At 43.2% G+C, this 22207-nt stretch overlaps 1 protein-coding gene across 5 annotated transcripts in view; it reads left to right on the top strand.

Moving 5' to 3' along the window:
• DIP2B (disco interacting protein 2 homolog B) overlaps positions 1-22207 on the top strand; it is a 231372-nt gene that overhangs the window by 159590 nt on the left and 49575 nt on the right. For all 5 annotated transcript variants that reach the window (XM_070052227.1, XM_070052224.1, XM_070052223.1 and 2 more), the window contains 12 exons: positions 3855-4052; positions 5233-5324; positions 6668-6778; positions 9509-9632; positions 10134-10243; positions 13068-13170; positions 14222-14286; positions 16241-16334; positions 16839-16958; positions 19877-19991; positions 20855-20994; positions 21582-21718. In XM_070052227.1, the coding sequence (XP_069908328.1) occupies positions 3855-4052; positions 5233-5324; positions 6668-6778; positions 9509-9632; positions 10134-10243; positions 13068-13170; positions 14222-14286; positions 16241-16334; positions 16839-16958; positions 19877-19991; positions 20855-20994; positions 21582-21718 (1409 nt within the window). The remainder of the gene's footprint in view (positions 1-3854; positions 4053-5232; positions 5325-6667; positions 6779-9508; positions 9633-10133; positions 10244-13067; positions 13171-14221; positions 14287-16240; positions 16335-16838; positions 16959-19876; positions 19992-20854; positions 20995-21581; positions 21719-22207) is intronic.

The following is a 22207-nucleotide window of genomic DNA, read 5'->3' as shown; positions in this document are numbered from 1 at the left end:
GCTGTTCCATTGCCTGCATGCCGTATTGGAGTACTTGCGTTGAGTCCTGACTCCAGCATCCTGCTGTTGCACCCTGGGAGGCAGCAGTGATGGCTGAAATAATTGGGTTCCTGCTATCCACGTGGGTGACCTGGATGGAGTTCCTAGCTCCTGCCTTCAGCTTAGCCTAGTATTGGATGTTGTAGGCATTTGGGAAGTGAACCAATGTACGAGAGCTTTCTCTCTGTTTCTTTGTGTCTCTTTGCCTTTCAAATAAGATTTTTTCAAAAGTTTCAAATAAGTTTTTTTTTTTTTTCAAAAATATTATGTAAAGTGAAATTAAAAGAAGTTTATTTTGGTACAAAAAGGAATCTCTGAAATCCATGCATAACACCATCTTCCAAAAATTCATGAAAAATGTTTTGGATTTCTAAATCTTAATTCCATTTGTCTTCTTCCTTTTCCTCTCTTCCCCTCTCTTCCTTTCCCTCTCCTCCTCCACCTCCTCCTATTTCTAAGATCTTCTGCTGTCCCTTTCAGTTGCATTAGCAAGCAGTCACATCAGGTACAGAGCAGCCAGTGCTCAAAGAGCCACTCTGACATGGGATGGCAGCGTCAAAAGCAGCAGCTTCAGCCACTACACTGCAGTGCCGGCCCTTCATTTCACTTCTCTACAGACTTTTTTGAGTACTCTGCTGTGGATGGAAGCATAGTTATCCAGTATGTTTTAGCAGCTACAGGCAACTTAAAGAAGGGAAGAAATTAGTTTCGTCTTTATAGTTACAGAAGGCTTCACAGAGGAAGTGATTTAGGCAGCAATTGATTAATTCAATTGTTTTTTAAAATTTACGGATGAAGTCATGATTTTCAGAATTTAATAGGGGAGGCTGGCACCGTGGCTCACTTGACTAATCCTCCGCCTGTGGTGCCAGTACCCCGGGTCTAGTCCCGGTTGGGGTGCCGGATTCTGTCCCGGCTGCTCCTCTTCCAGTCCAGCTCTCTGCTGTGGCCCAGGAAGGCAGTGGAGGATGGCCCAAGTGCTTGGGCCCTGCACCCGCATGGGAGACCAGGAGAAGCACCTGGCTCCTAGCTTCAGATCAGCACAGTGCACTGGCCACAGTGGCCATTGGAGGGTGAACCAATAGTAAAGGAAGACCTTTCTCCCTGTCTCTCTCTCACTGTCCACTCTGCCTGTCAAAAAAAAAAAAAAAAAAGATATAATAAAATAAAAAAAAAAGAAGCTCCCCACCACCACCAAGATGTATTTATTGATTTGAAAGGTAGAGTTACAGGGAGAGACCAATTTTTTTTTTTTTTTTTTTTGGACAGGCAGAGTGGACAGTGAGAGAGACAGAGAAAGGTCTTCCTTTTGCCATTGGTTCATCCTCCAATGGCTGCCACAGCCGGCGCACCGCACTGATCCAATGGCAGGAGCCAGGTGCCTCTCCTGGTCTCCCATGCGGGTGCAGGGCCCAAGCACTTGGGCCATCTTCCACTGCACTCCCGGGCCACAGCAGAGAGCTGGCCTTGAAGAGGGGCAACCGGGAAAGAATCCGGTGCCCCAACTGGGACTAGAACCCGGTGTGCTGGCACCGCAAGGCAGAGGATTAGCATATTGAGCCGCGGCGCCGGCTGAGAGACCAATCTTACATCAACTGTTTCACTCCCCAGATGGCTTCAATGGCTGGGGCTGGCCAGGCCAAAGCCAGGAGCCTGGAATTCCATCCAAGTCTCTGACGTGAGTAGCAGGAGCCCAAGCATTTGGGCCATTTTCTGCTGCCTTCCCAGGCACACTAGCAGGGAACTGGATCGGAAGTGGAACAGTAGGAACCAGCATTCATAGGATGCCAGTGTTGTAGGTGACGGCTTAACCTGTTCATCATAATGCAAGCCCCTAACGGAGGCTTTTATTTAGCTAGTTAGTTATTTTAAGATTTTTATTTTATGTATTTGAAAGGCACAGCCAGAGAAAGATCTTCATCCACTGATTCACTCCCCAAATGGCCACAAAAGCTGAGGCTGGGCCAGGCCAAAGCCAGGATCCAGGAGCTTCCTCCAGGTCTCCCATGTGGATGCAGGGACCCAAGGACTTGGACCATAGTCCCAGGCCTGTTAGCAGGGAGCCAGATTGGAATGAAGTAGAGCAGCTGGGACTCGTACCCGCACCACTGTGCCACAGCACCAGCCCCTATCAAAAGCTTTTATGGAAAGGAATAAGCCCATGTGATCCTGGCCTTGGTTCTGAGTGAGAGAGAGAGAGAGAGAGAGAGAGAGAGAGAGAGAGAGTGTGTGTGTGTGTGTGTGTGTGTGTGTGTGTGTTTGCCTCTCTCCACCCCCTGTCCCCACCCCTCATTGCCCTCATATTCCTTGAGGGCTGGGACTCTGCATTCTTTGCATAATTAGGCACTTATTAGGCACATGATAAATGTTTGTTCAAAGAATATGAGCAGCACTTATTTTCTCAGTGTTTTTCACACCCTTGCACATAATTGGCACTCAGTAAATACTTGACATTTTCATGTGTAAATTACCTTTCCTGCCATGAAAATAGAAATATTTTTGCTTTTTTATTATTTTAATAAACATTCAATATAGTTCATTGTAGAAAAATTAAAAAGATTTTAGTGTTTTGATCTGTGTTAAGATCTATTTTATATGAAAGACAATTAGAGAGAGAGAGAGAGATCAAGACCTATTGTCCACTGGTTCACTCCCCGGATGCCCTCAACAGCTGCACTGGGCTGAGATGAAGCTACGAAGGACTTTATGTATGTATGTATGTATGTATGTATGTATGTATGTATTTGTATTTGAAAGGCAGAGTTACAGAGAGGCAGAGAGAGAGACAGAGTGAATCTTCCATCTGCTAGTTCACTCCCTAAATGGCTGCAACAGCCGGAGCTGGGCCCACCTGAAGCCAGGAGTTTCTTCTGGATCTCCCATGTGGGTGCAGGGGCCCAAGCCCTTGGACCATCTTTCACTGTCCATATGGGATGCTGGCACAGCACGGCCCCAGGACTTAGTTTTATCTGTAGGAAAGAATATGAAATATGACCCACCTCTGATTCTTGGAATGATGTTAATAATCTAGCAGTTTTTCCCCAAAATTTAGTTTAATTCAACTAACACTGTTGAGCAATCTGTATGCAGTAGGCACTGTAGGCATTAGGGGAACAAGACTCCCCCTTCTCTGAGGAAGCTCGAAGCCTCTTGGGGCAGTGGTGTGAGAGGGAGCCCACAGAGTGACAAGCCATGCAGGAGCCTCAGAGCTTTGCTAAGTGTAGACTGCCACATGCTGGGGGAGCCCTCGGAAGGAGGAGACTTCTCACAGAATAGTTGGGAGTGGTTTGCCAAGAATGTGCCATTGGCGGTGAGTCCTAGGAAAGGTGAAGTAGGAGCCTGCCAGGAAGCAAAGGGGTCAGCTGTCTGAGAGGTCACCAAGCTGCGGATACTGGGAATGTCATGATAATGACCCTGCAGTGTAGCTGGTATCATTCCCATCTTACAGAGGAGGCAAGGGAGGTTCAGGTGAATCAGTTTGCCTATGTATCTAAATAAGTTTACTACAGTTGATGACATGGCTAGAAAGAAATTTGTCCTTTGTGTTTTTGTACATGGACAGGGATTGTCTTCATCGGCGTTGGGATTTGCTTGTTGGGTTCAGCATGCTGAATGTGATTTTACAGTCAGATAGGCAATTAAATGAGGCCAAGTTTATGGATTTCCCTTTCTAACATGTACTTTGCTTTTCTCAAAGTGAGTTTACATGAGAAAAAGATGAAGAGGAAAAGGAGATCTAGTTGGGAATGGAGGCCCTGAGTTGTGTTACCTGGTGTTTGTCCTTATTCCATCTTATTTCTTGTTTTTTGGTACAGTACCTCAGCCAGACCCCAACCAGCCCAAGCCCGAGGGGCGGCAGATGACGCCTGTGAAGGGAGAGCCCCTGGGAGTCATCTGCAACTGGCCACCTGCCCTGGAGTCTGCCCTGCAGCGCTGGGGCACCACGCAGGCCAAGTGCTCCTGTCTGACTGCGCTGGACGTGACAGGCAAGCCCGTGTACACTCTGACCTACGGTGAGTTTACAGTGGTCCAGATCCTTCCTCCTCCACGGGAGTTCTTCAGAATGTCATGGGTGGTGTCTTTATCCTGGTGTTGGGCAGCCTCTTGGCATCATGTTCCCATAGAACTTTTCAGTTATTTAATGGGATCCTAGGTTCTAAGTAAAGCTGTTGCCAAGTATTTTTATTTGCTAAAGTGACATTTGCAAGCCAGCTGATACTGGGTAGAGCCAAAAGGAGAGCGATTTTGTAGATCTATTAACATTTTAATGTTAGGAGAGGATTTTAGAAAAACATTTGGGGGCTGGCATTGTGGGGACCTAGCAGGTTAAACTAGTGCCTGTGGTGCTGGCATCCAGTATGGGTATAGGTTCGGGTCCTGGCTGCTCCACTTGCTATCCAGCTCCCTGCTAATGTGCCTGGGAAAGTAGCAGAAGATGGCCCAAGTGCTTGGGCCCCTGCACTCATGTGGGAGACCCGGAAGAAGCTCCTGGCTCCTGGTGACCATTGTGGATGTTTGAGGAGTAAACCAACAGATGGACGATCTCTCTCTCTGTCTCTCCTCTCTCTCTAACTCTGCCTTCCAAGTAAATAACAAGTAAATCTTTAAAAAAAAAAAAAGGAAAAAATTTTGGTCAGTATTAAAGTTGTATGGTGAAAATTAGTTTTATTTAAAAATTGAAACATGTTATGTATTTTGAGAAATAGTGAACCATGAGAAATTTATATATGTACATATGTATCTATATATTTATCCATCTATTCAGAGAGGGATGTCTCTCTCTCTCCCTCTGCCCCTACCCCTCTTCCTCTCCCCCAATCTCTCCCCCAATCAATCTCTCTCTCTCTCTCTCTCTCTCTGGCTCTGGCTCTGGCTCTGGCTCTGCCTTTCAAATCAATCTTTAAATAAGTGTGATCAGCTCATATCAAATTATTTCTAGGGATATTCAGATTGTTTCAGAAAAGAACTTGAAATGTTGTACAAGCTAGGACAAACATCTGGTGATGATTTGTTTTTGTTGCAAGACAGAACAGGCTTTTGTAGCTAGAATGGATATAAAGCTTTGTGGGGGTGGGGGACTGCTCATCTGATGCAGCATTGGGAATTGGCCATTGTCTTAAATTTGCTGATGAACTAAATGCTGTCTCGCTGAGATAGGCATAAATTTTTTATGTGACTGTTTTCTTTTTCCAGGAAAGTTGTGGAGCAGAAGTCTCAAGTTGGCCTATACTCTGCTTAATAAATTGGGCACCAAAAATGAACCTGTGTTAAAACCTGGAGACAGGGTAATTGTCTAATATGTACATTTTGGAGTTTTGATGTACAACAGGAGATTTGTATTAACTCTTATTCTTGGTTCCAACCCAGGTCAGCCCACTGCTAGGTGGATGGTTTTTACATGCACAGACTGAGGGCCGTTCACACGGCCCTTTCTTGAGCTGCTCTTCCGTACACTCCTGAAGTGCTAACAAAAAGAGAAAGCAAAGTCTTTCTGGAAATAAGTGTTTTATATTTAAACATCAAGAATTACAATACAACTCTGATTTTCTTCCCTTACAGAATGCCTCATGGAACCTTTTTTAATTTCGCATATGTAGAACAAGATACCAGCTGTACAATGGCTTTCTTTTTGGTGGACTCATGACTGTAGATTCTCCTAAGCCAGCCTCTTAGAACCTCTTTGCATTGCCGCACAGAGCTTAAGTGTGGCTTTTTAAGTGTGACACACGACTATTTTCTTTGTCTCACTGAACACTTCAGGGACTACTTAGCAGCAGAGACACTGGTGAACAGAAGGAAATGGGTTGTTAAGTGGAGTTAATATTTTAACTGTAGAAGTTTTACTAAGATTCAGAATTGAACTTATCTTGGGAGTGAGTTAAGAAAACTTGCAAGCAAAAGAAGGGAAAAGAAGAGTCTGGTGAGACAGATGTTAATCTGTGACTATCCCAGTCACCAACTCTGCAATGGTGATTTCTGTGATTTTTGGATCGGTTTTCCCCGTGATGCATGCGTGGTAGATAAGTTCATAGGTTTGAACATACCATGGAGGTTCTGCTGTTTATCTGTTGCTGGTGAATTAACTTCATATTCATACTGGTTCCTGCCAGTGTTAAGTCTGTTAGCAGTGCCTTCATACTAGAACACTTGGGTTGTTGAGTGAGTACCATGAATTAGTTGAACAGTAGGAAACCTTACTATGGCCCTATGGCAGTAGTCAAGTCAGTCAGCATCTGTAGGCGCTCTCAGAGACCTCGGGCTTATCTTTCATATGCTAGTCTGTCCAGAGAGACCTATTAACATTGATGATATTGCTTTAACCCTGCACTAAAGTAAATGCCTTAGATTTCAAAAGTAGGTACCACTTAAGATGAGTTAACTGCTAAATCATCAATAGAATTAAGTGAAAAACTCTAAGGATAATGAGAAAGAGTTGCATGTACCTCCCCAAATGTGTACTGTAATCATGAGAGTGATGGAGCTCTTTGCTAGATGTGTGAGTCCTTTTGAACAAATGGTTATTGACTGGTTTGACTTACTGTTGGACATGACAAATACTATATATCTTACTAACACTGAAAGAGCTAATCATGTTCTTCCTGTTATTGAATGTCATTATGAATTTTAGGTAGCCCTGGTTTACCCCAACAATGATCCAGTCATGTTTATGGTGGCTTTTTATGGCTGTCTCTTGGCTGAAGTGATTCCAGTGCCTATAGAGGTACCTCTTACCAGAAAGGTAACACTGCTAAGTTTAACAGGAATGTAACCTGATGTAGTGTAGCAGGCATGGGTTCTTGTTGGATCAGTCAACTCAATCATGACATCAGAACAGTCTGACCATTTTCTGAAGTACTCAGCTTCACTTTCTAAACATACGGAAGGCTTATAAAAATTATTTACTAGAATCTCCTAGTGGCATGCAAATAATGTGTTTTTAGTGTAGTTAGAATTTTTTGTAGTATTGTATGTCATTTTGGGTGGTCATTTGGCAGTGGTCAGGACGCCATTTGCTATACTTGCATCCCATATTAGAGTGCCTGGGTTTGGGTCCCAGCTCTTCCTCTTCTTCTCCTTTTTGTTCTTCTTCTTTTTATTTATTTATTTGACAAGTAGAGTTATAGACAGTGAGAGAGACAGAGAGAAAGGTCTTCCTTTCATTGGTTCACTACCCAAATGGCCGACACGGCCAGCGTTGCACCAATCCAAAGCCAGGAGCCAGGAGCTTCTTCCTGGTTTCCCATGTGGGTGCAGGGGCCGAAGCACTTGGGCCATCCTCCACTGCCCTCCCGGGCCACAGCAGAGAGCTGGATTGGAAGAGGAGCAACCGGAACTAGAACCGGCACCCATATGGGATTCGGGTGCCGCAGGCAGAGGATTAACCAAGTGAGCCGCGGCGCCAGCCCTCTTCTTTTTTTTTTTTTTTTTTTTTTTAATGATAAGTAAATCTTTATTTGAAAGGCAGAGTTACAGAGAGAGAGAAAGACAGATCTTCTCTCCGCTGGTTCACTTCCCAAACGGCCACAATGGCCAGGGCAGGGACAGGCCAAAGCCAAGAGCCAGGAGCTTCTTCCAGGTCTGCATATGGGTGCAGGGCCCCTAGCACATGGGCCATCCTGTGCTGCTTTCCCGGGCACATTAGCAAGGAGCTGGATCGGAAGTGGAGCAGTTGGGACTCAAACTGGCGCCCATATGGGATGCTGGTATCGCAGGTAGTGGCTTTACCTGCTACACCACAGCACCAGCCCCACTACTATAGATTTTTGACAACACATCAGCCCTATGAAACGAGGCCTATGTAGAACATTCCTTGTGTTTGAATGATTTCTCCAGGAGCTGTTTGACCCTAATTTTCTCTTACAGTTTATTACTGAGAGTTGGTGTCAAAGGTGAATTTTTGGTGGAGAATATGGATTTGTAAGAAATTATTTTCTGAGAAGAATCAGAAAGACATCAGCCGGCACCGTGGCTCACTAGGCTAATCCTCCACCTTGCGGCGCCAGCACACCGGGTTTTAGTCCTGGTCAGGGCGCTGGATTCTGTCCTGGTTGCCCCTCTTCCAGGCCAGCTCTCTGCTGTGGCCCGGGAGTGCAGTGGAGGATGGCCCAAGTCCTTGGGCCCTGCACCCCATAGGAGACCAGGATAAGTACCTGGCTCCTGCCATCGGATCAGCGTGGTGCGCCGGCCGCGGCGGCCATTGGAAAGTTAACCAACAGCAAAGGAAGACCTTTCTCTCTGTCTCTCTCACTGCCCACTCCACCTGTCCAAAGAAAGAAAGAGAGAGAGAGAGAAAGAGAGAGAGAGAAAGAAAGAAAGGAAGGAAGGAAGGAAGGAAGGAAGGAAGGAAGGAAGGAAGGAAGGAAGGAAGGAAGGAAGGAAGGAAGGAAGGAAGGGAGAGAGAGAGAGAGAGAGAAAGAGAGAGAGAGAGAAAGAGAGAAAGAAAGAAAGTAATTAATTAATTGGTGGGGGCCAGTGTTGTGGCACAGCAGGTTAATCTGCTGCTTGTGATGATGTCTTCCTGTGTCAGAGTGCTGGTTTTGAGTCCTGATACTCCACTTCTGAACAGCTTCCTGCTGATGCATCTGGGAAGGAAGCAGAATATGGCCCTAGTAATTGGGCCTCCGAAACCCATGTGGAGACCCGCATGGAGTCCCAGGCTCCTGGCTTGAGCCTGGAGCAGCCCTGGCTGTTGGGACCATTTGGGAGTGAATCAGTAGATGGAAGAACTCTCTCTCTCAGATAAATAAATAAACAATATCTGTCTATCTCAAACCAAACCAAAAAAAAAAAAACCTCAACCAAATAAATTGGTAGCATCCCTGAAACTCTAGTTCATTGGATGTAGCATCTTACATAAACTCTTAACATGGCAGGGTTGGTATGGCTTCATAGTTATGCTTTTAAGGTGACATTTTAATGGTACTATTTTAGATTGTATCTTTTGCTTTTTAATGTTGTTTTTATTGCTGCTTTTTAGGCCTCAAATCTACCTCCTTTAAAATAGAAAAATAAAAAGAGTATATGGGTTTAGGATAAACTATGCATTGACTTTTCATATAAATTTGGACATTTTGTATCTGTTTATGTCATTTAGTTGTGACCTGAATTGCTTTACTATTTTACTTGAGGGTGGGGCTTAGAGTGAGACAGTTTGATCATATCAATGTTTATTTGTTTCCTGAAACTAATCTGAAAGAGACTCATTGCTGACTCTTGAATAAAACTGTCACATTTGGTTGATAGGATTTACCATTAGCCATGACAGGCTGATAAAATACCTGGTTTGTACACGGAAATCATTTATTATAGAAAGTATTTGGAAGAACATACTGTCCCTGGATTTTGACAATTGCCAGATACCGGTGGGGCTTCACGAATGTTACTCACGAGTGCCAGAGTCAGCGTCAGGTCTGAGGCAGGGGGTGCTCGTGCTCGCTCCCCTACCCTGCTCATTATCTTCTCTCCATAGGATGCTGGAGGTCAGCAGATTGGCTTCTTGCTAGGAAGCTGTGGTATTGCCTTAGCTCTTACCAGCGAAGTCTGTCTGAAAGGGCTGCCAAAAACCCAGAATGGAGAAATTGTACAGTTTAAAGGTCAGTGTCATTTATTCCTGAATTACCAGTGCTGAGTCCTTTAGTTAGCATTTTAATTTACAATAGCAAAGCATGTCACATATGTTTTTATTTAATTCTCACAGTGTTATCACGTAGGCACCATTATTACCCCGTTTTACAGGTGAGGAAGCTGAGACAGAGAGGATGTGTCCCAGCTAATATGGCAGAGCAGCGATCTGAACCCAGCTCTGTCCTTAACCCTTATGCTGCTGGATGGAAAGAGCTGCACTCTGTACATTAGCGCTAAGTGCCACATGTAGAGACAGAGGCTAGACCTGGAACTAGCGTGTGGAACAGTTGTGCTTTTGACGAAAGGCATAATTGTCTGGTAGTGCTTCACTAAAAGCTAATAAAATACAGTATTTTATTCATTATAAAATGACTTTGATTTAGTCTTTTGATATTGAAAATGACAAGTTGAGTGTAAACTCCTTTCATGATAGCTTAGGCAATTCAGTTTTTACTTTGGCTTTGATTTAGGTTGGCCCCGGCTCAAATGGGTTGTAACAGATTCCAAGTACCTTTCAAAGCCACCTAAGGATTGGCAGCCCCACATATCACCTGCTGGTACAGAACCAGCATACATTGAGGTAAGTCCCGGGCTTTAGAACATGACTTCTTGCTTTTTCTTTGGCATTAGTTGCTGTCTTAACAAAATTGAAACTAACTTTTTGCAGCTCTGGAGTTCTGGTGTTGGAAGGCCTTCCTGCTTTGTGACATTTCCATCTTTGGGCTTGTAAAACACTTCGCAGTGGCCCCTTCTAGTTACTTTTATCATAAATACACATTCAGGAGAAAGCAGAGGTAGACATTGATTCATAATTACAAAACAGTGCTTGGGACACCGCATCCCATGTCAAGCTGCCTCGTTGCAAGTCCCAACTCTGCTTCCTTCTGGTGTTTATCTGGGAGGCAGCAGATGATGAGTCAAGTACTTGGGTCCCTGTCCTGTGAGAGATCAAGGTTGAGTTCTGGACTCCTGGCTTTTGCCTGACTCAGCGCCAGCTGTTGTGTGTATTTGAGGAGTGATCCAGTGTTTGGAAGACTTTCTTTGTGTGGGGAGGAGCGAGGGGTGCATGTGTGCGTTTGTGTCTGCTTATCTGCCTGCCTTTCAAATGAGCAAAAATAAAATTTTAGAAAGCAAAAACAAGAGACTGTAAACAAATTAATCCTTCATGTGAAAAAGTCACGTGAAGACTGTAAAGAAGTACAAAGGTTTACGAAATAATTTTTCCCCAGTTTAGAGGCGTTGGGAGAAAGACAGTGATGAGATGGGGCAAAAAAGCTGTGCTTGGAAGGAACAGATTCAGCAGATGAAAGATAAAGAACAAGAAGAAACAAATGACTAGAGGATTTGGTATTGAAAGTTAATATATGAACTTAAGCAATCGGCAGCGTGATCCACTTGAGGGATTAAGTCCTGCTGTGGGGCTGGCCTCCTGGCACAGGATGTATGGGTGCCGAACTGAGTCTCGGCTGTTTCACTTCCAGTCCAGCTTCCTGCTAACGTGCCTCGGAAAACAGCGGAAGATGGTCCAAATATTTGGACTCCTGCCACACCCAAATAGGAGAACCAGATGGAGTTCTGGACTCCCAGCTTCAACCTGGCTCAACCCATGCCATTGTGGCTATCTAGGGAGTGAACCAGCAGGTGCAAGATCTCTGTCTTTCCCTTTCTCTGTAACTCTACCTTTAAAATAAATAAATATATCTTCTTTTTAAAAGATTTATTAATTTATTTGCAAGGCAGAGTTACGGAGAAAGAGGGAGAAAGAGAGAGAGAGAGTTCTTCCATCCGCTGCTTCTCTCCCTAGATGGCCACAACAGTCAAGGTTGGGCCAGATGGAAGCCAATAGCCAGGAGCTTCCTCTGGATATCCCACATGAGGGCAGGGGCTCAAGAACCTTGGCATCTTCCACTGCTTTCCCCAGTGCATTAGGAGGGAGCTGGATCTCAAACGAGCATCCACGTGGGATGCCAGTGTCACAGGCAGCAGCTTCACCTGCTGTGCCAAAACACTGGCTTCCCATAACATAAATCTTTAAAAAAAACAAAGTTCTACTGCATACTAGGTACCCAAATAAGAGCTTCAAATGCATTATCTCATTGAGTGTTCACAAGTACCCATTGAGATTGAGACTTTTATTAAACCTGCTTTATATATATAAAGAAACTTCAGAGAACTTGAGTAACTGGCCAAAGGTCACATGACTGTAAAGCGACAGAGGTGGTGCACAGGGCTATGTGACTCTGCAGGCTACACCCTTGACAGCTCTGCACCCTGCCTGACACAGAGGCACAGAAGCCTTTTGCTAGATTAATGAATAAGCAATCAATAATTTCAAAAGAAATTTTGTGGGGAAAATTACCCAACGTTGAATGCTTTGACTATGAAAAGGAAGATAGTGGGCAGTAGGTGATGGGACTGTGTTGGATAGAAGCAGGATTTTTTTATTGATGGCAGAGATCTGATTATGTTTCATGACAGATGACATCGGAGTATGTTTAAAGGACAAATACACAGCCAGGTAAAATACACAACTTAGTCCACACCTCTCTCCCTGGTGAGTCAGTCTGTCCTCCTGTGCTCCCTAAGCCTCTGGTCACTGGCTTCCTGGTCTGCTCTCTCAAGAATTCTGCTCTGACCATGAGCAGATGGAATCTCTTTCCCTGTCTCTCAAACAAACCAAAATACATTTTCAAAGCAACTTGAGTGGCACATTCAAGGGAAAACCCCAATTATAATCCAGTGCTTTCTAGGTCTGCCCTGCCACACTGGACAACTCCAACAGATGGGAACACATGTCACACACCCTTATCCCCGCAGTGCCATGCTTGATGTGCGCAGTTATGGGGTCTGCAGCAGGGATTCAGCAACTGTGGATGGGAAAGACTTGGGGAAACAATTCTGTCTGCATTGAACTATTTATCTTGTCATTACTCCTTAAACAATACAGTATCACAACCATTGATGTAGTGTATTATAATCATGTAGAGGTGATTTGAAGCATCTGGGGAGAGGGCCCAGATTGTATGCAGACACTGTGCCATTTCATATCAGGGATTTGAACACTTGTGGATTCGGTATCCAGGGGGTGCCGTGGAACCAGTCCCCTGTGGTACCAACAGGCAGTTGTACTTGGTTCTGTGTTTCTATCAGTGCAGCTCAAGTCGCACTTTTTAGCAGTCCCTTCGCGTCGATGATGAATCAGACGTTAAGTCTTTCACACAGAGTCCTGGCTTTGTGTAATGAAGAGTTTGGGATCAGAGTGGTCTTAAATATTCATATTTAACATGTTAAATGCAGCCCGTTAGAATGGCTTATCAGGGTTTTGGTTTGGGATTCTAATTTTGTGATTTGAGATAGACAATTTTAATGCGTTTTAATGCTTTTGTTGTTGTTGTTTTTCCTAGTATAAAACCAGCAAAGAAGGGAGTGTAATGGGAGTTACAGTGTCCCGGCTTGCAATGTTGTCTCACTGCCAAGCTTTGTCACAGGCCTGCAATTATTCTGAAGGTCAGACCTCGTCCCGTGACTGCCCTCACTGTTAGCGTCAGATCTCTGTGACTGAGTTCTGTTTAATGACCAAATTCAGAGTGAAATATTCTAAGACACATTTCTTTGCTTGCTTTTGTTTTCTTTTTCACAAATATGCTCTAACTTAAAGGAATTAAGATTCTGGGCAAACTGAGTATATAAAGCGTGGTTTGTAGAGTACAGAAATAGAAAACCATGTGTTTATTATCTGTGGATTCTCAGGTGTCTTTGTTTTCCCATATATAAGGAGGTATACATTTGAGATCAAATTAATTAAACTACTAAAAAGCATACATTAAAACATAAGGTGTGATATTCTTTATTGTTGAACTTTTTTATGTTGATAGATACTACAAATGACTATTTACCTCACAATCATCTTTATAATATTAATTTCTTTAGTGTTTTATTTTCCTTTTGCAAAATAAAACAGGTTAATATGTGTTGATTATAGAGCAGCATTCTCACCTGTTTTTAAAAAAAAAAAACAATGGGAGCAATCAAAATAAGAACTTAGTAGGCTACAACATATTTGCATAATGGATTATACCTTGTGACATAATACTCACGTTCTTGAGTATTAAAGATATGGGAAATTTTTAAAATACATCATTAAATGGAAAAAAGTAGGATACAGGGCAGTGTATACAAATTTTGTTACTTTATATAATCTGTGTATATGTAAATATGTCTAGAAGTATATGTGTTATAAAGATACCAACGTTTTTTATTTCATCTATGAAATACAATTTTTACATAGATTTTTTTTTTTGAATTTTCAAAGTTCTAAAATAATCAAGGAGTCATTATATAATTAGGAAAAAGAACCTCCTGGGGCAAGTGCCCAAGCAGTAAAGTGTCCTGCAGCTGGGACCACACTGCCCTATGATCAGACCCTCCAGCTTCCAGAGACCCCGGGAACTTCCAGTCCTTTCTCTAAAAGCACCGAGTCAATTGTTTAGTTGAGGAAGTGACACGATTTTGCTATATAACACTAAAGATGACTTCCTTATGTTCTTCTCTATTGTAGGAGAAACAGTAGTAAATGTTCTAGACTTTAAGAAAGATGCTGGACTATGGCATGGCATGTTTGCGGTAAGTGACTCAGAATTAGGACCTTTAGTATAAATTGTACTTAAGATAGGGCTAGCATAGTATGTAACTAGAGCATCTCTTAGTACCTACCTGATATTTAAGCTCCCAAAAGATGGCTAGCATTTTTGGAGGACACTCAACACTTATGCAGAAGCTACATTGTGAGCTAAAATAGGCACATGGAGATGTTTTCTGTACTAGAGGAATAGGTGGTGTTCTGTGGGTGTTAGAGACAGGGGACCCCTCTAGCTTTAGGCATCAAAGCAGTTTTTATGGAAGAGGTGACAACTGAGTTGGACTTGGAAAAATAGGTGAGCTTTAGCTGTGTTTTTGGGAGGGGGAGAGGGGAGATGGGACATTTTAAGTAGGAAGGCTCCCCTATGTGACATACCATTTTGGGGGACAGAGAAGAAATGCAGGATCCTGCAGATGAAAGGGGACTCAGGAGTGCATGTGGTTCAACTGCCGTAATAGTGCAAGGGTTCCAGAAAGAGTAGAAGATGCAGGGGAAGAGGAGGAGAGGAAGAGGCAAAGGATCGCCTTTCACAGAGGACCCACAGATTGCTGAGAGCTTTAGTCCTTGAGTGGACCTTACTTTCTAGCTCTTTTCTTGCCCATTTTCTTTGTATTGGAAGTTTGAATACAGTGATGGGGATGGAAAGGGACTCTCCTTCCTGTGAGACAAGTGCAAGATGGAGATGTATGAAGAACTAGTCACAATTACCATCCTTTTCTGAAACCAGAAGTTTGTCACTAGACCTAGAAACTTGAGGGAGGAAGGACATGGTATCTTACTGTGGTTAACAAAATGGCCAGTCTAGGTACCAAGGCTTGGTTACTCTGCCAAGGCAATCTCTCCTTGGGGACAGAGCATCTGGCTCTGTTTGGTTTGTGTGGCAAGAGACACCAAATTGCAGCTCCTCTAGCTTTAACAAAGCAAAGCAGAACCACCTATAAGAAACAAAATTTTTTTCAAGTTATTTATTTATTTAAAAGAGTTACAAAGTGGGGAGGAGGTTCAGGTTCCAACCTGAACCAGCAGATGGAAGACCCCTCCCTCCCTCCCTCCCTCCCTCTCCCTCTCCCTCTCCCTCTCCCTCTCCCTCTCCCTCTCCCTCTCCCTCTCCCTCTCCCTCCTCCCCCCCCGCCTCTCTAACTCTGCCTTTCAAATAAATAAATAAATAAATAAATAAATAAATAAATAAATAAATCTTTTTTAAAAAAAGAAAAACTGCCGGCGCCGTGGCTCAATAAGCTAATCCTCCACCTAGTGGCGCTGGCACACCGGGTTCTAGTCCTGGTTGGGGCACCGGATTCTGTCCTGGTTGCCCCTCTTCCAGGCCAGCTCTCTGCTGTGGCCCGGGAAGGCAGTGGAGGATGGCCCAAGTGCTTGGGCCCTGCACCCCATGGGAGACCAGGAGAAGCACCTGGCTCCTGCCTTCGGATTGGCGCGGTGCGCCGGCCGCAGCACACCAGCCGTGGTAGCCATTGGAGGGTGAACCAACGGCAAAAAGAAGACCTTTCTCTCTGTCTCTCTCTCACTGTCCACTCTGCCTGTCAAAAAAAAAAGAAAGAAAGAAAGAAAGAAAAACTATTGTGATATATAGCTACCCTGTGAAATACTATGCAGTGATTCAAAGAGCTGTGTAAATATCTTGTACTGAATATATGCAGATTTAGCTCTAAAACAATGTAAGTGCAAAATGCCAAGTTACAAATGTATGAAAAGGGACTCGTAAATACATGGACCAGATGCATCACTGAGATTTTCTATGGGGAGAAGCGGAAGGAACCAGGTTTGAGAGTGGGTATCAAAGGAACTTCAACTTTATAATTAATATTTCAGACTTGTTTCAAAGAATGTCTGTTTGAGTATTGTATCACAATGTCAGTTCCATTTTCAAATGCAAAGTATGACTTAAGTATTGATTACATATGTTTCTTTGCCTTCCAGAATGTAATGAATAAGATGCATACCATTAGCGTACCCTACTCTGTTATGAAGACTTGTCCTCTCTCTTGGGTCCAAAGAGTGCACGCCCACAAAGGTATCACACAGAGCAGCTAACCTCAATTGTGTGACTGAACTAAGATGTCAGGGATTTTCAGGTTTCTCTTGTAGAGACACATTCATGTGGCTTAGTGACTTAACAGATTTTAGAGTTCAGTTGCTATAGAATTAGGTATGTTGTCTTTTTCACCTCACTGATATCCTTTCTTGTGAATTGAGATGAATTCTCCTGAATCTGGTCCCAGAATTGGGTTTATTGAGTACTCTGGTGCTCAGTTTTCATGGCCGGGCTACTGTGGCTTATGGAGGTTGCAGTGAGCAAGCTGTGTGTATCCAGTCAGTTTAAATGTGCTTTCTACTTCTAAGCAACTGGCACAGTCTCTTCAAAACCTTTTTTATTTTCCTTGAGTGAAGATTGTGATCCCCATATATATAAACATGTTTGCTATTGTAGATACAGTATATTTTGATATAGTAAATAAAATACATACCAAGTTGAGGATGTGCATATATGTTAACTTTATCCCTGTTGAATTTATAGCCAAGGTAGCTTTAGTAAAGTGCCGGGACTTGCACTGGGCCATGATGGCACATCGGGACCAGAGAGACGTGAGCTTGAGTTCCCTACGGATGTTAATTGTGACTGATGGAGCTAATCCCTGTAAGTATTTCCTGAACATGGCTCGGGAATTTCCTTTCCTTTGGTTGGCTACTTTTTTTTTCTTGCCTTTTCGTAAGTTTTTTTTTTTTTTTAATAAAACCATCTATGTTGAGATAAAATACACATAGTATAAAACTCACCCATTAAATTGTATAAATCAGTGATTTTAGTTATTCCCAAGTATGCTACCATCACCATGATCTAAATTTAGAACATTTTCATTACTCAGAAAAGAAACTACCTACTTAATACCAGTCCTTCCACATTTCTCCCCAACACTGGTTACCCACTGTTCTGCTTTTGTGTCTGTAGATTTGCCTGTTGTGGACATTGTGCATAAATGCAGTCATACTGTCTGGTCTTTTGTAATGGGCTTCTTTCACATAATTTACCATTTTCTTTTTTTTAAAGATTGATTTATTTGGGGCCAGCACTGTGGCACAGGGGGTAAAGTTGCCAACTGCAGCTCCGCATCCCATACAGGTGCAGGTTCTAGAACAGCTGCTCCACTTCCCATCTAGCTCCCTGCTGATGCACCTGGGAAAGCAGCAGCAGATGACTCAAGTGCTTAGGCTCCTGCCACCTATATGGAAGACCTGGAAGAAGTTCCTGGCTCCTGGCTTCAGACTCGCCCAGCTCTGGCTGTTGCAGCCATTTGGGGAGTGAAGCAGTGGTTAGAAGATTCTCCCCACCATAACTCTGCCTTTCAAATAAATGAATAAAAAATATATTATTTCAAAGTCAGAGTTACAGTGACAGAGAAAGATCTTCCATCTGCTGGTTCACTCCCTAGATGGCCACAACAGCTGCAGCTGAGTCAGGTTGGAGCCGGGAGCTTCATCTAGGTCTCCACGTGGGTGCCAGGGGCCCAAATACTTGGGCCATCTTCTGCTGCCTTTCCCAGACCTTTAGCAGAGAGCTGGATCAAAAGTGGAGCAGTCGGGACTCAAGCTGGCACTCATGTGGGATGCTGGTGTCACAGACAGTAGCTTTACCTACTGTGCTACAAATGCTAGCCCCTAGTCTAGTATTTTCAAGATCTAGCCATGTTTTAGCATATCAGTACTTCATTCCTTTTTATTGCCAGATAAAGCTCTATTGTATGGATGTATCGCATCTTATTTATCCCTTCATCTTTTGATGAATTCTGTAAGCTTTTAAAACCATTCCTTCTTGTTCATTCATACATATCCTTTTTCTATCATAGAATTCTGCATAATACTTACATAAAAGCAACAGTAAGAAGGTGACTTGATGTAACCCAGTAGACTTTATTTAAATTCTTCCTAGCAGCAAATCAAAGGAGTTTGCAAAAACTTTTAGAGATACTGCTATGTTACCTGCTTTGGCCTACAAACACAAAAACCCTAATCCTGCACACATTGGGATCAAGTAAAGAATTGAAAGCTGTGCTCTTTCCTAAGTGTGTTTTTCTCAATAGTCACATCATTCACCTTTTTTTTTTGTTTGTTTTAAGGTTTATTTTATTTATTTGAAATGCAAAGTTACACATAGAGAGAGGAAGAGACAGATAGAGGTCCTCTATAAGCTGATTCACTCCCCCAAATAACCATAATGGCCGGCGCTGGGCTGAAGCCCGGAGCCAAGAGCTTCCTCCAGGTCTCCCACGGGGGTGCAGGGACCCAAGCTCTTGGGCCATTTCTACTGCTTTCCTAGGCACATCAGCAGGGAGCTAGATAGGAAGTGGAACAGCCAGGATGCGAACCAGCACTCACATGGGATGCTGGTGTCCCAGACGGTAGATTTACCTGCTATGCCACAACACTGGCCCTGTTCACCTTGGTTTAAAACACATATATGAGATAGACCTTAAGAAAAAAGCAAAGTGGGCTGGGACCGCGGCTCAATAGGCTAATCCTCCGCCTTGCGGCGCCAGTACACCGGGTTCTGGTCCCGGTTGGGGCGCCGGATTCTGTCCCGGTTGCCCCTCTTCCAGGCCAGCTCTCTGCTATGGCCCGGGAGTGCAGTGAAGGATGGCCCAAGTTCTTGAGCTCTGCACCCCATGGAGACCAGGAGAAGCACCTGGCTCCTGGCTTCGGATCAGCGCGGTGCGCCGGCCGCAGCGGCCTTTGGAGGGTGAACCAACAGCAAAAGGAAGACTTTTCTCTCTGTCTCTCTCTCGCTCTCACTGTCCACTCTGCCTGTCAAAAAATTTTAAAAAATTAAAAAAAATTAAAAAAAAAGCACCCACTGGGGCCCACATGTAGCTGACAATTAGATTAACATTAAACTGAAGTATTAAAAAAATAAGCAGAGTTACAGACATACCATATTGGGGGTGCCTGTGCTCTGCTTCTGATCCAACTTCCTGCTAATGCACACCCTAGGAGGTAGTATGTGATGGCTCAAGTAGTTGGATCCTTGTCACCTTCATGGAGGACTCAGTTGGAGCAGGCATTTGGGGAGTGAACCAGCAGATGAAAGATCTCTATCTGTGTGCAGTGTGTATATGTGTATGCCCCCTTTCAAATAAATAGAAATATTAAAAAATATATAAAAGAAAAAAGGCAGAGACTGTCACAGAGAAGAAGGTACAACTAAGGCAGTACTGTACTAAACTGCTTATGGTAATGCCTTCAGGAAGAGTGCTAAATTATAAACTGGCTGCATCTTGCCTGCAGTGTTAGCTCTGATACTGATTTGTTGGTTTGGCAAGGGTAGCGTTATTCCACGTTGTAACCTTAGATTTTGTCACTGACCTTTCATTGGCTGGGTGAACATTAATTTGACCTGGAAATGTGTCAAACCATCTCACAGTCAAATTTTCTGTGGAATTAATGATGTACACTGTGAATCCTCATGAGAAACACATACGTCAGCTTTCCACTCTTCACCAATTTCCTGCAATGCGGAAAACACAATTTCAGTTGTAAAATTTATCTGTTCCACCTGCTTAGGGTCTGTGTCATCCTGTGATGCCTTCCTGAGTCTGTTCCAAAGCCATGGACTGAAACCTGAGGCCATCTGTCCCTGTGCTACATCTGCCGAAGCCATGACTGTAGCAATCCGCAGGTATTGTTCAGAGTGCCAAATACCCATGATGTATATCACAGCTTGGATGAAATGTACAGCATTTACCAGGTGATAACAAAGAGATGCTAACTAGCTTTCTAAGTCAAAAAGTCTAAAAGTGAAAATTACTTTGTAAGCGTAGTCTGAAGCATCTCATGTATTTTTCCCACTCTTGCCCAAAGTGTATCTGGTAAATTAAAAATTATTCTCATCTCATATTTGAATTAGTTTTTTTTTTCTGTGTTGTTTTTCTCCTCAGAATCCTTAGCATCCTAGACTAGAGATGGACTGCTCTCAGTTGTAAGCTTCTCATATACCCAAGAACAATATAATATTAGCAACTGATGGAAATTTGCTTTTTTTTTTTTTTAAAAATTTTATTTTATTTATTTGAAGGAGTTATAGAGAAGGAGAGACAGAGAGAGATCTTCCATCTCTGGGTTCACTCCCCAGATGGCTGCAATGCCTGGGATTGGGCCAGGCTGGAACCAGGCGCTTCTGGGTCTCTCAAGTGGGTGCAGGGAAGTGCTTGGGACCATCTTCCGCTGCTTTCCCAGGCCTTTAGCAGGAAGCTGGATCTGAAGTAGAGCAGCCAAGATTTGAACCAATGCCCATATGGGATGCTGGCACTACAGGCAACGGCTCAACCCACTGTGCCACAATGCTGGCCCTTAAAGTTTACTTTCTCCACCTGATTGATAATTGACAGTGCGTTGTTTATGTAAATTGAATTAATTTGATGTATTATTGCTAGTGAAAAGTAACTGTTCTTTTGCTAGAAAAAATTTTTTTCCTTTCATATTCATCTTTTGTTCTTCATATCATTCAGTTTGCCATAGTTCATGGGTTCATTTTCTTTTTAGGCCTGGAGTACCCGGGGCTCCTTTGCCAGGAAGAGCCATTCTGTCGATGAATGGATTGAGCTATGGAGTAATACGAGTCAATACTGAAGATAAGAACTCAGCCCTGACAGTCCAGGATGTGGGACATGTTATGCCTGGGGGTAAGGTGTTAAGAGGCACTATTTGGTTTTTCCTAGAGATTTGTCATTAAACAGAGTAGAACCCAATAAAATGAGAGATCCAAAACCAGGACTCCTCATTTCAGTGCTTAACTGCTTAATTTCTCAAAGCCATTTGAACAGTTTAGGAGTGATAATTACGGTGACCTCCCAAAAGTACCCGTACTGCGTGATTTGTCAGCTGTGAGTTTCAGCTGTGTTTCTTCACCTGGAAATCTTGTACTGATACTTCAGTCACCTTGTTTTTACTGTAATTGCTGGGCCATTGGACTGGCAGAAAGAGTGGGCTGTTCCTGTGAGTGTTGGTATTTCATCTACCTAGGGGTAACACCTAATTCACCTAACCTGTTTCTGTGGACTTTGCAGTCATTTTAAATGTGATAAGCTCTCCAAAATCTTTAAATTTCAAATGCACCTATGTATAGCATGTACTATTTTTAGCATTCCTGTTCGACATTCTTCATGCCAGTCAGTCAGTGCAAACCACTCCTGGGTTGGCTGGGTTAAGTTGTTATTTTGTAAAGGTTTTCCAGAGTGTCTGTTCCTTACCTGGATTTTCTGCATGTTAGGAATGATGTGCATCGTGAAACCAGATGGACCTCCCCATCTCTGCAAGACAGATGAAATTGGAGAAATTTGTGTTAGCTCCAGAACCGGGGGCATGATGTACTTTGGGCTTGCTGGTGTGACAAAAAATACATTTGAGGTAGATGATGTTAACATTTCACAGGGAAAATGTCTGGTGAGGTCAGGATACTATAGGGCAGATCTGCTGCCTGATGGGACATAGCGTAAGGTTATTAACCTCCCTATTTCCTTATCTTTAAAATATGGGTAATGCAGTAGTCCCTCTTTGTCCCTGAGGGATGTGTCCCAAGATGCCAGTTAAGTGCCTAAAGCTTCTGATAGTACCAGACCCTGTAATTTAAGGTCTTTTCCGTATTAACTAAATATTTATCACATACTATGACTAACTTTTGTAGTTTGGGGTACAACAGCAAGACTAACATTCATTTCTTTTTTATATTAATATAAGTAAACACAAAACAAACAACAGATTGTAAATGCTGTCAGATAAGGAAATAGAATTTCTGGGTTCATTATTCATATAATGTTAGTTTTAGAACAGCATCTATTACTGTTGTAATTTTTTAGAGTAATAAGATGTTTTAAGAATCAAATACATTTTTGGAGG

Source organism: Oryctolagus cuniculus, chromosome 11, assembly GCF_964237555.1.
Source record: "Oryctolagus cuniculus chromosome 11, mOryCun1.1, whole genome shotgun sequence".
Taxonomy (NCBI): domain Eukaryota; kingdom Metazoa; phylum Chordata; class Mammalia; order Lagomorpha; family Leporidae; genus Oryctolagus; species Oryctolagus cuniculus.
The sequence above is the reverse complement of the archived record's forward strand: the minus strand, read 5'-3'. Positions and strand labels throughout refer to the sequence as shown.